This window comes from Canis lupus, chromosome 12 (genome assembly GCF_003254725.2).
Source record: "Canis lupus dingo isolate Sandy chromosome 12, ASM325472v2, whole genome shotgun sequence".
Taxonomy (NCBI): domain Eukaryota; kingdom Metazoa; phylum Chordata; class Mammalia; order Carnivora; family Canidae; genus Canis; species Canis lupus.
This window is the reverse complement of record NC_064254.1, coordinates 24044546-24061383: the sequence shown is the minus strand read 5'-3', so window position 1 is coordinate 24061383 and position 16838 is coordinate 24044546. Positions and strand designations below refer to the sequence as shown.

Sequence of the window (16838 nt, the reverse complement as noted above, 5' to 3'; positions counted from 1 at the left end):
TGTATGCATTTGTAACAGTCTGAAATAATGTGTGTGGAAGTAACAATCTGGAATTCATCCTTTGGAAACTTATTTAATTAGACTGTATTACTTTCTCCTGGTTGATATTTAGACTGGTTTGCAACCTCTAAACTCCCCTTCCTTTAATATCCTTTCTCAGGTGAAATGCTGTGCCTATTAAATTTACCTTGTAGTTCATATTTACTGACTTCCCTCATGAGTAGGTGATTCTGTGAAGGGTCTGGCATGGAATATTCTTGACCTGCAGAAAAGAGTACCTCCCTCTCTCCAGCTACCTCCCTTTGCTTTATATGGTTGTCATTATCACCCATGTAGTGGTGATAAGGGTTGGGTTGCCAGAAGCAGTGGATCTTAAAATTCTTAAAGGCTAAGTAAGAGGAACCTGTTGTCAGATTTTACCTGTAGGCTCAATTTTCTCCTTCACCATTTCCTAGATTTGTTTCTATGAACCCTTGTTTTTACAGATTTTTATTTGAGGCAACAAATTTAAAAACTTTATTTCTTACTTCTCTTTACAGCAGGAGAATTGGGAGAGTTTTGCCTCCCCCTTTATCAAAACAAATAATAAAACCCACAATGATAAAATTGCAGACATTATGCTGTGCTTGTGTTGTTGAATTTTCACAGCACGGCATGGTTACACTTACCATCATTATTCTGCAAGCCAGAGAATGAACTTAAAACAGTTGAGTAACTGGAATATAAATGGTGGAGATGGGATTTAAACTCCTGGAATGTGCCAGAAAACTCTCTAGCATAATTTTATTTATTTATCTCCAAAGATCCTATTTATCTATCTATCTATCTATCTATTTATTGAGTGCATTGGGAGGGGAAGGGCAGAAGGAGAGCGAGAATTCCAATCAGACTCCACGCTGAATACAGAGCTGAGGTGGGTCTCCATCTCAGGACTGTGAGATCATGACCTGAACTGAATGAAATCAAGAATTGGGAGCTAGAGGGATGCTTGAGTGGTTCAGTGGTTAAGTGTCTGCCTTCGGCTCAGAGCATGATCCTGGAGTCCTGGGATTGAATCCTGTGTCAGGTTCCCTGCATGGAGCCTGCTTCTCCCTCTGTGTCTCTGCCTCTCTCTCTCTCTCTGTGTCTCCCGTGAATAAATAAATAAAATCTTAAAAAAAAAAAAAAAAAGAGTTGGGAGCTTAACTGACCTGAGCCATCCAGGTGCTCCTCTCTAGTATAATTTTGGATTAGAGTAGCAGTTGGAAGTTAGAAGAATACTGATTTTTCTCCTCTTTTTTCCACATTAAAAAAGAAAAAAGGAATTTTTCCTGTATATTCTGTGTAATGTGTTCATGTATGCACATAGTTCTTTTCATGTCATAGAGACCAGCACAGATTCTTAGGAAAGAAGATTAAATTGAGACACTGTGGGGGCACGTCAGTCGATTAAGCATCTACCTTCAGCTCAGGTTATGATCTCTAGGTCCTGGGATTGAGCCCCACATCCCACTTCTGCTCAGTGAGGAGTCTGCTTCTCTCTCTCTCCCCCGTCCCCCCACCCCATGCTTCACTCTCTCAAATAAAAATCTTAAAAAAAATTTTTGGGACACTGTACCTTAAAATGATCTGTCGAGGGCACCTTGGGTGGCTCAGTGGTCGAACATCTGCTTTGGCTCAGGTCATGATCTGGGGTCCTGGGATCAGGCTCCTTGCAGGGAGCCTACTTCTCCCTCTGCCTATGTCTCCGCCTCTCATTGTCTCTCTCTTGTGAATAAATAAATAAAATCTTTTTTAAAAAATAAAATGATCTGTCAAGGAGCATATCTCAGAGTGTGACGGAGAGCAAGCTGTGCAGGGCATGGCATTTGTGCTGAATAGTGGGCTAAGGGTGTGTGTGGCCCCCTTGTCCATGTGGTGTTGTGTGGGGCTGCCAGGCCTGGTGTGGGCTTTAAGCTGCAGCCTGCACCAGGCCCCCAGTTGGCCATGCCTCCGGCTCTTGTGGCAGCTGGGAGGAATAAAGGGTTTCCTGTTTGAGCCTAGCACTGCTGCATGGGAAAGGCTTTCTTCAGTTTGGGTTTTTAAATTTTTCTACTTTGACTTGCTTGACTCTGCCTGTTTTGACCTCTGACTTCTGTGTTGTTTTTACAGTAGGACGTTAGACTGGAAAGAGTCTTAAACATGACCTGCTTCTACCTCCTACCTCCTCATTTTATAGATGAGGAAGTTGACTCACAGACATAAAATGAACTATTCAAAGCTATGGATCTAGTGGCCAGGACTAGAAGCCAATCTCATGACTTTAGTGATTTTTTTCCTGTTATAAAATGATTTGTGACTCCCTCTGTATTGCTTCCAATTCCTTATTTACTTATCCTGATCCTGGCTTCCCGCCTGTCTTCTTGATCCCTTGGCTTCGCATCCTGCCCTGATTGAGAGAACAGTTGTTTGTTGGTGTTAATCCCAGCTTTAGAATCACTGTGTGACCCCTGGTAAAGTCACTTTGTGCCTTAATGTCATTATCAGCAGATTAAGTAGGACTCTTATTAGAGAGGATCTTGAGGAAATGTAAATCACGTGAACTGGTGACCTGTTTTATTTAGTGGAAGGAGACCTTTAGAAAATTTAATGAAAACAAAGTGTAGGGAAAAGGGAAAAGTCAATTAATACAGATTTCATGTTGAGTAAGCTGAGCAAGGACTCATGAGAAAGAGACTTTAGGTCAAATTGTTATATAATGGGGCAGCCTGGGTAGCTCAGCGGTTTAAGCGCTGCCTTCAGCCCAGGGCGTGATCCTGGAGACCTGGGATTGAGTCCCGCATTGGGCTCCCTGCATGGAGCCTGCTTCTCCCACTGCCTGTGGCTCTGCCTCTCTCTCTCTCTCTCTGTTCTCATGAATAAATGAATAAAATCTTTTTAAAAATATTATATAATGTAAATTGGGGACCTTCTTTGTTCTTTACATGGAACACCTGTTGTATCAAATCCTCCTCTGCAAGTGGTAATATAGATTAATTTGTAAGTTTTACTTTGATCCATTTGAACTTGGAAGAACATTTGGTTGAGTTGTTTTAGCAGATCTGATTAGTAAAGGAGAATCTCATTGAAAATTAGAATTTTCAGTGCTTGACATTTTGGCATAATAAAAAAACTAGATGCTTGGGTTAAATCCTACTTTTTTTTTAATCTGTGAACCTCCTTGAAACTCAGTTTCCCTATATGTAAAATGGGAAAACTACACTTAGCTTTCCAGTGAGAATTATGATGATTAAGTAAAATAAACACTTGTGAAGTTCTTGGCACATAGTAGGTTCTCAGTCGGAGCTAGCTTTTTTTCCTAATGTTTTAACACTTTCTATTATGTTTAGATATCTGATATCCATGTTACTGGAGAGTCGGAGGATATGTCTGCTAAGGAGAGATTGCTACTGTGGACACAGCAGGCAACAGAGGGTTACGCTGGAATACGGTGTGAAAATTTCACTACCTGCTGGAGAGATGGAAAACTATTTAATGCCATCATTCATAAATACAGGTATGGAATTTATGGGGTCTTTTTCCTTAGACAGATATGAAAAGTGTTTCTTCCATTTCCAAATTTTGAAATAACCTTTTATTGTCACAGAAGCAATACATGTACATGGCAGAAAGTTAGAAAATACAGACCAGGCACAAGTAGAAATAATCACATTCTTGTTGCTCCCAGATCATCACTCTAAGCTTCGTGCATACATGCAGACATACCAAGCTATAATATGTCTTTGGGTTTTGCTGGTAACTTGGCGACGGTAAGCTCTAATAATACAGAATCTTCAGGTGGATGAGCACAGTCATACATACAGAGAACTGATGAGTGGAAGGGCAAGAGTTTAGTTCAGATTTAGAGCTCACACTTGTCCAAATTACAGTTCTGCTAGGCTTGTTATCCTAGTGAGTAGCTGGGTTCAAAAGTGGCCAGCTTTGGGGTGGTCAACAGTTTTCTGGTAAGAATTATTATTATTAATTTTTAAAGTTTATTTTATTAATCACTATACCCAATGTGGAGCTCGAACTCACAACCATGAGATCAAGAGTTGATACTCTTCCAATTTAGCCAGCCATTTGCCCCATCTAGTAGGAATTACTAAAAACTCAATCCCAGGTAACACTGACCTAGAACTTACTAAGCGCCAGCCACTATCCTGAGCAGCATTTATGTATATTAATTTATTTACTTCTCACAGCATCCCTACAGGAATATTATCTTCAGTTAAAAGACAAAAAAATGAGGCATAGACTAAAACTTGCTTACGTTTACACAGCTAGCAAGAGACAACTTTGAGATTCAGAGCCAGGACCTCTGGATTTTGACTCCAGGTTTTTATTGTCTTATAAGGAGCTAGATCCCCAGAAAATGTTTACTGGAAACAATGTATTTCTTGATCTCAGTTACTTTTCTTAGTTTTACAAAAATTACATCATGTTCTCCAAGAACTGTCTTCCTAAATAGACTAGGCTGAAGCTATAACCCATTAGACTCACACGCTTATTTGATAAAAATAATTATTATATAGAATACTTAATATTTGGTTATCTTTCTATATGTGAGGCATTCTGTTCAGTGCTTTCCATATATTATCCCATTCAGATCTCCCAACAGTCCCACAAAATGGGGACTGTTATAATCCCACTTTTATAGGCAAGGAACCTTGGGTTTGCCAAGGTCATGCTGCTAATTAATGTATTACAGAGCTAAAATTTTAATCCCGGTCTACTTGATTTAAAATCACATTCTTCAAGTCAGTTTCCTTTCGCTTTCTTTTTTTTTTTCCTTCATCCCCTTTTTCTCTCCCCTTCTTCTCCTTCTGTTGTTTTTATTTTGGAAATTTCAACATACGTAACACTGTAATGTGTAACACACATCCACACCCAGTGCCCCTTTAAGACACTGTGGTGGTCGGCTTCCTGGAACAACATTTCAGTAGAGGTAGGTAGAGTTGGCCTGATTAAAAAGAAAAACCATAATCAACTTGCCTACACATGTTGAAGATAAAGTACCAGATCTCCTTGAGTAACAGAGTGCCAAGAGGGTTTAGTGGTTACAGAAATTTCAATTATCACAATGCACTTCTCATGTGACTTAAAACATGAGGCTATCAGAAGGCTGCGTAGTTGGGCACATTTTATACCTGGCATTATAAGATCTTTTTGCCCTTTGAATAAAAATATTTGGATTGTTGTACCTGAAAGATTTATGTCATGATGCATCTTTGAGGGTGTGTTCTTTTCTCTTTGAAGTATTTTAAGTAGAAGCAAAGCGTTTAGAAGCCAGCTGAAATAATTGACTTTTAAAAACAATGGTTTCCAGACATTGTCTCTTCATTACTTGTGAAGGAGTAGAAGAACAAATTAGTATATGCATGCTGTACGTTTTTCTTCTAAGTACTTTAATAAGTCACTATATCAGAGATGGTGAAATTTCCTAGGGGAGTTTAATGTTATAGAGCTCATATAGTTTTAGGAAAGAATTTGGATTTTGTGAATGTTACTTGCTTTGAATTTTTAATTTGGCAGAGAGATCATTTAAAAAAATTGTTAAGCTTTAACTTTGAAGTTCAGTTTCCCAGTTGGCTTTGTTTTTCCTTGTTAGAATTCATGGTAAAAAAACCTGAGTATCAGGTTTAAGTGCTCACAAGATTTGTTTGTTGCTGAAGTTTGTTAAGTTACCCTGTACCTCATAAAATATTATAGTAGCCTTTTTCACTAGAAGATAACTTTCATGTGTAGAACAGTATTCTTAGCTAAGATCTGCAGGCTTTTTACTTAAAACATCAAGTACTTTTCTTCTAGCATTTTAGGAATTAAATGGATAGGGTTGAATTACAGGTAGTTCTCAGTGTTGAATGTAGTAACATACTCTAAAGGGAAATGAGAAAGTTATGAACAATCACTATAAGCAGATTTTTGGTTATTGGACAGTAATAATCATATTTAGAGAGTAATGTCTAATTTATAGTTGTTTTTACTTAATAATTATTCCCATAAATTTTGCTGTGTATTTGAATTTGCTGTAGAAAGTATCCACTTACTTGGGCTTGGGATGTATTTTTTAGATAAAAATTTATTTATTTATTTATTTATTTATTTATTTATTTATTTATTTATTTATATTTATATTTATGATAGAGAGAGAGAGAGAGAGAGAGGCAGAGACATAGGCAGAGGGAGAAGCAGGCTCCATGTACCGGGAGCCCGACGTGGGATTCAATCCCCGGTCTCTAGGATCGCACCCTGGGCCAAAGGCAGGCGCCAAACCGCTGCGCCACCCAGAGATCCCAAAAGTTTTTTTTTTTTTATATGAGTTTAATTTGATTTATGTAATAAAAATGATCTGAGGTGACTCATGGGTGGTTTTTACTCAAAAACCAACTCTAACTGTATGGGATACTTGGTTGATAAGGATCTTAAGAGGGAGTGGAGGTTTATCAGGAAAGAGCCTTCAGATTGCTCCCGTGGCTAGAAGGAGGGATGTGGTGCTCCTTGGAAGCAAATTTGCATGCTCTAGAGAGAATATGAAAGATTTCTCTGGAGATTAGAAGGAAAATGGATACTGTTTGTCACTTAAAAGTAAACCAATATTATTTGTAGTAACTGATCTTGTCAGATTTTTGTATACATATCTTGTAAAGATTTAGAAATACTAATATAAACTGGGAACAGAGTAATAGCATCCTTCAGATTTTGTATTACTGTAAATACTATCAAAAGTTAATCAAGTACATTGATTTGGATTGTCCAGTATATATTTTTATTAGTGCTCTAATATAGACTATGACTTTTAAAGTTAATGTTTGTTTATACTACTAGTAAGCAGTACTATACTAACATGAAGTAAAAATGAAGAGAAATTTTTATCATAACACTAATTTATAGATGATCCCTAAAGTCAAAAAGAAATTGTCACATAGAAGGCACCCAAGAAATATGTGCAGACTGTTGATGATGTATCAGTTTCTGTATTAGCTGTTTTTATATATGATAGCTTTTTAAATGATCACAGTCCTATGAAAGATGACATTGTTTCCATTTTTATCTTTGTATTAAATGATCAAATTATTGAAGAAACTGGGGTTCAAAAAGGAAACTAATGTGCTCAACGTGACCTACCTTTTAAATGATGGAGGTGACTGCTCTGGGGTCTCAGTCCTCAGAGGCTTCTATAACTACTTATTATAATCCCCTGCAGGCAAAGTAGGTATCAAGAAATGGAACTGTTGACCTGAGCAACTGGATAGTGCAGTGTTGAAAACTAATGATATTTAGCAAAGATTTATTAAAATTCTTGATGAATTTAAGAAATGAGGGATGCCTGGGTATCTCAGCGGTTTAGAGCCTGCCTTCAGCCCAGGACGTGATCCTGGAGTCTTGGGATCGAGTCCCACATCAGGCTCCCTGCATGGAGCCTGCTTCTCCCTCTGCCTGTGTCTCTGCCTCTGTGTGTGTGTGTGTGTTTGTGTGTCTCTCATGAATAAATCAATCAATCAATCAATCAATCAATCAATCTTAAAAAAAAAAGCATTGACTAAATGAATAGTACACTTATGAATGCCAACTAAAGATCTTTGTCCCTTGTAGGAAATTAATGAGGAACAACGTTAACTGCATAACAGAATTAGCATTCAACGAAAATAGCATTGCAACAACTCGTAACATAGTGAGAGGAACATTGTGGGTATTAAAGGAGCATTAAAATACTTAGCATAAGTAAGAGGAAAAGCACAGATGAACTATTATATAGTTTTGGTATGTCATATTATCCTAAAGAAGTGAAGAGCCTAGATTACACAATGGGTCATAAGAATGATAAAGTAGTAAGTATGATTTAGTGGAAGAGTTTACAAAGGATAGTTCTATAGGATTTTTTTTTTTGTTGTTTTTTAAGAGAGAGAAGAAGCAAGTGTGTGCAGGCAGGGAGAAGGGCAAAGGGAGAGGGAGAGAGAGAATCATAAGTAGGCTCCACACCTAGCGAGGAGCCCAACTCTGGGCTTGATCTCATGACCCTAATATGACCTGAGCCAAAAATGAAGAGTAGGACAGTTAACCGACTGAGCCACCCAGGTCCCCCTATAGGACCTATTTAAGTAGGTCAGTGATTCAGATGATAACTATGCTTATCGTGAGCATAGTATAATGTATAGAACTGTAGAATCACTATGTTATACACTTGAAACTAATATAACTAATATAACATTGTCAACTATACTTTAATTAAAAATAAATAGGTTAATAATACAAACACTATGTTTTTTCTATTAATTCTGTCTTAGGAAACTTAGGGAACTTCTGTCTTAGAAAACTGTTGCTAATTCCTTCAAGGAATGTCTCTTTGTTATGTTCAATTTTTAATGGAAAGAATTAAAATAATGAAATAGCCATATATCTGTACTAGTTTCTACTTGTTTTGTTTGTATAGTTTTTAAGTTTTCTTTAAGGCATATTAAAATCTTTTCACTGAAAACCACAACTAGTGAAAGATCTCAGGTAAATAAGCCTCACTCTTAACCCTAACCTTAATGTTCACTGAAAAGAATAATGAGGGGGAAAAAAAGCAAAAAACAAAACAAAACAAAAAACAAAACAAAAAAAAAAAAAAGAAAAGAAAAACAAGGAAGACTGGATTTGATGGACTTGGATCAAAAGGATATCACAAAAGCATTTGATGAGTAAGTAGCTCAAAAGCTAGAGAAGTAGAATTAACGGAGAATCAGCAGCTATGGGATTCTAAACTCTAGGATTAATCACTCTGGTAGAGTTTGGATATAGAGGACTAAAATTCCCATCAGTAGCACACATTCTTAAAAAAAAAAAAAAAAAAAAAAAAAAAAAAAAAAAAAAAAGTAGCACACATTCTTCATAGTAGGTGTTCCAAACAGAGAATTCAACTGATTTTTTTCTGTGTTGTTATTTAAGAGTGTGCTCAGGTATCACAGTGAAAATGATTTTTTTTTTCTTTTTGAAAGAAAGAAAGGTCTGACTTCTAGCTGGAAATTCAACCCCTGACTTGTCTTAATTTATCAGTCACTACACGTAGATAGCTGCCCTAGAACATTGATGAAAGCCAAGTTCCAGAACAGCAGCACTCACTGTGAAAACATGTATACCTGAGCAGGCTTAAACACGAATGTGTGCCCACAGGCCAGAAGAACAGTGCAGAATGTGCCTTAGAGCTGGGCAAAGCTAAGGTGGTGGGATAGAAAGATGCTAAGGATGTCAAGACTAACGTGTGTGTGTTGGGCGGGGGCGGGGGGGGATGTTTTGCAAAGAGATTATTTCTGCTTACCAGTATCTGTTAGTTCTAGTCTTATTTTTAATTTATGCCGCCGTTCATTCATTTAAATTTACCTGTGAGCCCCTGGACTTCTTTTCACAAGCATGTCATTTATATATTACTCAGGTAAGACTCCACTTTTTTGAAATAAATGGTATTCAGGAGCATGCCATTTAAATATTTTCTAATTAGGCAGCCAGGAGTTGTTCACGTGTCTGAGTGTAGTTGGAAAGCAATTAATTTGTTCGTTGTTTGCATTTTGAATTAGAGTTTAATGGCACCTCCTATTTCATTATATTAAATGTTTAAAGATGCTGTAATTGGGAAGATTAGGCTATAAGGCTATAGTCCGAGTCTTGTTTAATAGTCTGACCTGGGGGCCTGTGATTCAGCCACAGGCTTGGATTCAGTCACACCTTACAAGCTAAACTGGATTGGACTGGTTTAATACTGGGAGGAGGCCCTTTAGGGCTTGAAATGTTCCCAAAGGAAGTTGCATTAGTGTTGATGAGGTGATTTTTTCTTTCCTTCAGAACCAGGCCTGCCCTTAGGCTGCAGAACCCAGAGGTATGAGGGTGTGTATGTGTGTGTGCGTACACACAAGTATGGGCTCTACTTTGTGTGTGGCCATAGGCTAGGCTTAAACACAGAGCCCTGAAGCTTATTCATTTTTTGAGAAGTCACAAGTACTTCAGTTTGTGACTCAAAATCAAATTGCTTATTTACCTAATCAAATAAACTCAAAACAGTTGAATTCTCAGAGCTCACCGTGAAAAGCTGGTACATTTTATAGCAGTTTCTGCGGTAGGTATTCCTTGCCACAGCCCTACTTTTGTTGTATATGGGATTAAAAAAAGAAAGAAAGAAAGAAAGAAAATGTAATACATTAACATAATACAACATTCAAATAGAATAAAAAAGTATACATTGAAATGTGATTTCTTTCCCCAAATTCCCAGTCCCATTTCCTAGAGACAACTGTTCATTTCTTCCAGAAATTTTCTGTGCATGTACAAACATTTTTTTTGAGGAGGGGGGAAGGGTCAGCTTTGTTGAGGTATAATTTACATAAGCACTGAATCTTGAACATTATTATAATCTATTCTAAAACACAGTTGAGAGAAAGGCATATAGGTTATTTCATATTTTTATTTCTCCTTATTTTGGATGTCTTTCCATATCAGCAGAAATAGGTTTACCTTATTATTTTAAAATGCTGCACAGTGTTCTAATTAATGTATGGATGTAACGTTATTTAATAGCATCGTGTTGATGGACATTGTGGTTTTTGCTATTAAAAAGTGTTGGACTCTATATGTATCTTTGAGCAGATGTGGGAATGTGTTGGTTTGATAAGGTCCTAGAAGTAGGATTTCTAGGTCAAAGGGTAATACATTTAAAATTTTAGACCTATATCTGAATTGTCTGCTAGAAGAATTGCATTGAAATACTCCTTCTGGGCTGTTTCCCTTCCATGATGCCTTTAAGAAACATTCCCTTCCTTGACTTGTTAATTGCATTCTAGCAGATCTAAACTCCATTCATTTTTTTCTATCTTTTTTAACATTTATCATTTTATTCATACAGGTTTTTTGTGTTTTTGTTTTTTAGCTTTTAAGCTATGTGCCAGAGCTGAACTTACAGGCTTATGTTTCCCTCTGTTATGTGTGCAAGCTATTCATTTAAACATGTATGTGTTAAGAGTTTAGGGGGAATATGATCAAGTAACTTGGCAAATTTCAGAGTGATGAGTTTAGTTAAGAAGTTAGAATGCCAGCAGTGGGAGCTTTCTGGAGATAACATATGAGAGAATGCCTATCACAATGCCATAGATTTAGGAAGTATGTAATAAATGTCACATTCCTTCCCTACTTATGTACTGCTGCTGACCCACTCATTATAGGGCACGTGGCTGTAAAGCACAAGAGAAACAACTTTGATGGAAGACTCCCCTTGCTTGGAAATTTGATATATGCTTCCTGACTCCCTTCAGCATTCTCATATCCTTCTCTAACACTAAGGTTTCCCTTATGTTGTGGGAGCAGATGACAGTGTTCTGTCCATTTATTTTTCTTAGAAAGGTCCATTTGTTTTGTTGTAATACCACGTTTTTTGGGACTCATTTTCAGATTCATATTCATATTCTTTGTTATTTTGTGATATGAAGTGGTTTAATATTCTATTTTTTTTGCCCGAGGGGAAAAAAATCAGTTGATTTATCTCCCTTTGGGGGGTGGGTATTTATCCTCTGGTGACTAAAGTTTACTTAAGTTCACTAAAATATAGGTATTGAAAGAATTACTTCTCTATCCATGTCAATACTATTCTCTGTATTTGTTAAAGTGTATGAGGCTGTTATGGAGTTAATTGTTCTTTATGAATTGAGACTTGTAATTCATTAGGTATCTTTTAATTTCCAACGTTAGATTCCAGTCTTCAAGTACTAACAAAGCTCTCTGTAAATCATAATGTTTTTCATTCTTTGCTTTCTGTCTTGCTGTTAGAGAGTCATTTTGTAGAAAAAATAGGAAGAAAACTTGAAATAAATTGAGGTATCTGGTTTTGAGAAAAGGATAAATTACTTCCATGCCTTTGTTTCTTTCAACAATATGTGCCCAAATATGAGCATAAAGGAATATCTACACCCACTTACAAAGCTGTGGGTGGATCTCTTGTATGTTCACATTTATTTGCTGGGGAGAAGTGAAAACCATATTACAGATTTGGAGTTTTTTTTCCTGCCGAGGGGAGGGGGGCCAAGGTGAGATGCTTTTTGCACCAGTAAGAACTGTAAGACTGTGCTAAGCCTGAACATGATTGAATCCAAACAGTCGTCTACAGGAATTTGTTATGGTAACTGCTCTACGGTCATAGGATAAATGAGGCATATTTAATGCATATTGTTATTGTGTGATCTATCGAAGAACAAGTATTGAGTAACACATGTGGCTTTCTGCATCTATGTGTGATTAGTGCACAGTGCACAAGGCCAATACAGAGGTTGTTCTAAGACTGATTTCCAAGTAAATGGAGTGTTTGTTTTTTTAATTTCCACAGAATCCCTTTCAGTTCCTTGTGTGCTACTATGTACCAGTTTTCCAGCAAAGCCTGACCCTGTATGTGCCAGATGTCTGCTTTGTCTATGCATGTACTCAAGTAGGGAAGCACACCAGAAAAGGTCCTACTTCAGAGCAGACTGGTTTCACTATGACTTCATGACTACCAGATTCAAATGGTTTCAACCAGTAGTCTTTTTCTGCCTGTGTTAATTCACCCCTTTTTTCCCTCACACTGCCTTTTCTTCCCTCACTGTCAACTGATGATCTGTACTCCTGCTCTCAGACAGTATTAAAAAGCTAGCAAGTGAAATGTCTTTTCTTTTTGCTACCTAAGACACAAAGCTGCCTTAGTTTGCATCCACCTGAGCCCATCTTTGCTCCTATTTCATAGAGGAATCCTCTCTCCACCTGAGGCCTGTACCCCACTTCCTGTGCTCTGGATCCCATCTCTGCCATTGCCTCAGATACCTTCTTTCTTATTACATTAAACTTTTCTCTCTCCACGGATCTTTCCCTTTAGATTTCAAGCATGCCAAAGCCTCTGCTAATAAAACAGCAAACAAAACTTCTCTCTTAACTCTGTGCTTTTTTCCATCTACTGTCTTACATCATTCCTTTCCTTATAGGCCAGACTTCTGGAAAGAGTTGTCTGTACCCTCTACTTTCATACTTCACTCCATATTTATTCCTCACCCCCATTGTAATGTGGCCTTTGGCCTTGTAATCCACCAGAATTCTTCTGAGGTCATGAATGACTTCCATGTGGCTAAATCCAGTGGATATTTTTCAGGCTGCATTTCTCTTCTCAGTGTTTGGCCCTACTGTCCATTCTTTTCTTCTTGAAATACTATTCTTTTTTTCTTCAGCTTTTATGGCACTACAGTGGCCTGATATCCCTCCTGTTTTATGAGCTATTACTGCTCCATTTGCAGACTTAGTCACAAGGCCAATACAGGTTGGAGTTTTTTAGGGCTGTTTGTTGACTTTATTTTTTCTCTATGTTGACTCTCATCCATGCCCATGCCCCTGACTTCTGTGGATTTGACCTTGTAGATATCGCCTGGTGACAGTCTACTTCTCTGCACCATGCCACATTCTTTTGCAAGTCATTCTGGTTCCCTGCCTGGATTCTGTGAGAATACTTTTACCACTTGAGATTTCTTGCATCTAACCTCAGATCTGATCATTTAGTCTCCTGTAATCCTCCTTAATGCATTTTACTGGTTTTCCATAGTTCTTAGAAAAACATTCAGAATCCTTTAAGAAGTTCATGAGAGTCTGTATCATCTTGGCCCCTGCATCCATCCAGCCATCTCTTGCCATGTATCCCCCTCCTGTTGGCTCTCCTCCCAGGCAGTGGTCTCCTTTTTTCTCATGCCCTCTAAGCATGAGCACATGCAGGCTTTTCCCTCTGCCTGGGCGCCCTTCACCAACCAGGTATTCTCCCGGTTTACTTCTGAACTCCCTTTAGAACTCTGAGCTTTCCATATACACAGTGCATATATTCTTAATGCCTCACTGCCCAGTGCATAGTAGGTGCTTCTTATAATTAGCATACAAAACCACCAAGTTAGGCCATCTCTAACTTTTTCATTACATTGTGATTCACATGCCAGTGAATGCTTTTTAATAACCTACGTATATTGCTCTTAATACTTAATTTCACAAGTATTTTCACATAAATCCTCACTTGAGACCTTGGGCAAATCAGTTGGGTTCTTAAGACGTTATGGCTATAGCAGCCCAAAATGTCTTCCTTCCATTCCCGCACACATCTCAAAACACTCTAAGGATAGCTGGAATTCTAGATGATTCTTGTAGTTCCTGATTTTCTCTAATTCTTGATTTTCATTTTTTGTAGAAGGGAACTGAGGCACAGGTTTCTGTATATGTGTTCACAGAGAGCAAGTTAGGTCTAAATCACCAGACACCTGAATCACAACCCTGTCACTTATTTCCACCTCAATAAAGCCTTTTCTGTCAATTATGTAAACACTGTCTTATAAAACTTTTTTAAAGTTTTAAAAACTGTGGTAAAATAATTTATAACATAACATTTACCATTTGGTATGTTAATACATTGTTAAACCACCACCACCACTGTCCATCTCCAGAACTCTTACCCCTTACCCCAACTGCTGGCAACCACCATTCTACTTTCTATTTTTTTTCTTAATTGAGAAAGAAATTTGTTGCTCAGTATCCTTTCAAATGATAGATATCTCAAATCACAAAGTTTACATAAACTGGTTTTGATTTTGATTAAAAAATCTGTCCCCAAATGCTGTCTTTTCCAGACTTCATCATTTTATGGTGTATTCCAGAGTTAGGCCAATAAGAGATTTGTCTCAAACCCTCCAATCCTAATTTTTTTCTTTTTCTCTAGGTTTAAGCAATAAAAATCAGTACTGGAAAAGAGGGAAAAGGTTTGCTATTTATGGAGAGTCTAAGGCAGTAGGCATGTTTGTGTTTGTGTCTGCTTTGTGTTTGTCTTCTTACATAATTATCTGATAGTATGGTGTGTGGTTTTCTTTATTTCTTTTCTTTTTTTTTTTTTTTGCCAGTGCAGAATATGGATAATTTTCAAAGAAAATGAAAGTTCTATTAGAGACAAGAAGAATTTTTAGATGATTTAGTTCCCAGACCTGCCTAATAAGAATCACCTGGGAGAGGGGAACACCTTGTTAAGATATGGATGACCAGGCCTTTCTCTATATTCTTTCAGAGTGCACTAAGGCCCTAAAGCCATTCCAAGTGTGGAGAACATTGGTTTTGTATATATTGAGGAGTACTGTTTTGGTGACAGTCTGGAACTACATCTTCATACAATTTATCTTCCTGAGTTTGCTGTTATACACATGAACACACACACACGCGCATACACACACTCCCTTGTGTTTCTTGTATTACCATCATCAGAAGCATAAATTATTCTGTGTTTTTCTTTATCTTGATTTTTCAGCTTCATATTGGGTGTTTTCAGTTTCTAATGTCAGCATCGTGCAACAAATAGCTCAGGCTTTGTATTGAGACTCCCCTGGGTTCAGATCGTGCTGCCCCTTGTCAGATGATGTTCTTGGTCAAGTTGTGTCATCTCCTTAGGTTTTTTCATCTGTAATTCAGGGTGATAACATAGCCTACTGCGTAGGGTTCTTGAGGACCCTGAGTGAGATAATGCCTTTGAAACCTGCACTGCGTGGCCTGCCAGTGATATAGTTATCACTATATATTAATTCCTGCTGTTTAGTTGTTTTTAGTTATTTTGTAAGACCTTCCAACCGGCAGCTTTATCAGTAGCTGCAGTTAAGAGCACATGATAGCATAGGAAGGGAGGACTCATACCCAGAAGCAGTGATGTATGCTTTTTTGGGAAACTAAAATCTATCCCTTGCGGTTGTTTTCTTTGCACGCCTGTTTTCCAGATTGGTTTTCAGCAGAGAAAAGCCTTTAGGAAACCTCAGAAGGATGTGTATATATGTAGTTCATGGAGAAGCTGTGACACCGTGTCTTATTCTGTGTGGGTTTTCATAAGGATTTGGAATCCTGATTGGAAGCTATAGATTGTAGCTTTGGCTGTAGAAATTAATGAAAAGAAAAGGAAAGAAAAGGAATAAACCTGGGATGGAAAAGGTGTCCGGGAATTTGAATCGATGGTACCAAATGGTGCCTTCCAGTCCTTAGAGCAGTCCTTAGAGCTCCTTCATTTCTTTGTTACTTATTAACTTCTTAAACATTCATGTGCTATTATTCTAGCTATTAAAGCTGTAAAGAAAAAAAAAAAAACAAAAAAAAAAACAAAAAAAAAAATAAAGCTGTAAAGACAAAGACAGATAAAGCACAGGCTCTGCCTTCAGGCAGCCCACTGTCCACTGTGAGAGGCAGACAAGTACATAGTTATAACAAATTGTGGCAAATACACAGAGATAGTAGACAGCATTTGGAAATAGAGAGTATGAGTTGATCAGCTAGTGCCATATATGGTGGTGAAGTATACAGTGCACATTTCTTGAGCAAAGGAAATAGACAAAAAGAAAAACCTGATGTGATTTGTTTTGCTTTGTTTTGAGAAAGGGACTCTGCTCTTCTCTCTGTCATGATTCCTAAAAGGGAAGATTTCCCAAACATAGAAAGAGGGTTCAGATCCTGGGTAGCCCAAACTTAGGTTTGTATCCACACAATTAATAATTATTTAGTGTTCATTGAAAGCCAACACAACCAAATAAACTCTATGAATTTAAGTAAATTTTACATACTTTGAAGAAACATCCTGATTTGGATTTTAACTATTGATATTAGATCTGTCCTTTCAGCCATGATCACATTTTTGGTTCAGAATTTATTAATCTTGTATCTTCACTAATGCACTCTTCTTCTCTTAGCAAACTTTTATCGGTGTTCCCTCAAGTATGTTCCAATGGCCATTTCTGAGTACTTTCTTTCCAGGCCTTTTGACTTTGTTTCATGTTCTTTGTAGTTGAACATTTCAGTGTTTG

General features: G+C 37.5%; 1 protein-coding gene across 28 annotated transcripts in view; it reads left to right on the top strand.

Annotated features, from left to right (window-relative positions):
• The window catches only part of DST (dystonin), a 480962-nt gene that overhangs the window by 286807 nt on the left and 177317 nt on the right, over window positions 1-16838 (top strand). For all 28 annotated transcript variants that reach the window (XM_025419112.2, XM_025419100.3, XM_049092202.1 and 25 more), the window contains one exon: window positions 3348-3514. In XM_025419112.2, coding sequence (XP_025274897.1) covers window positions 3348-3514 — 167 coding nt within the window. The remainder of the gene's footprint in view (window positions 1-3347; window positions 3515-16838) is intronic.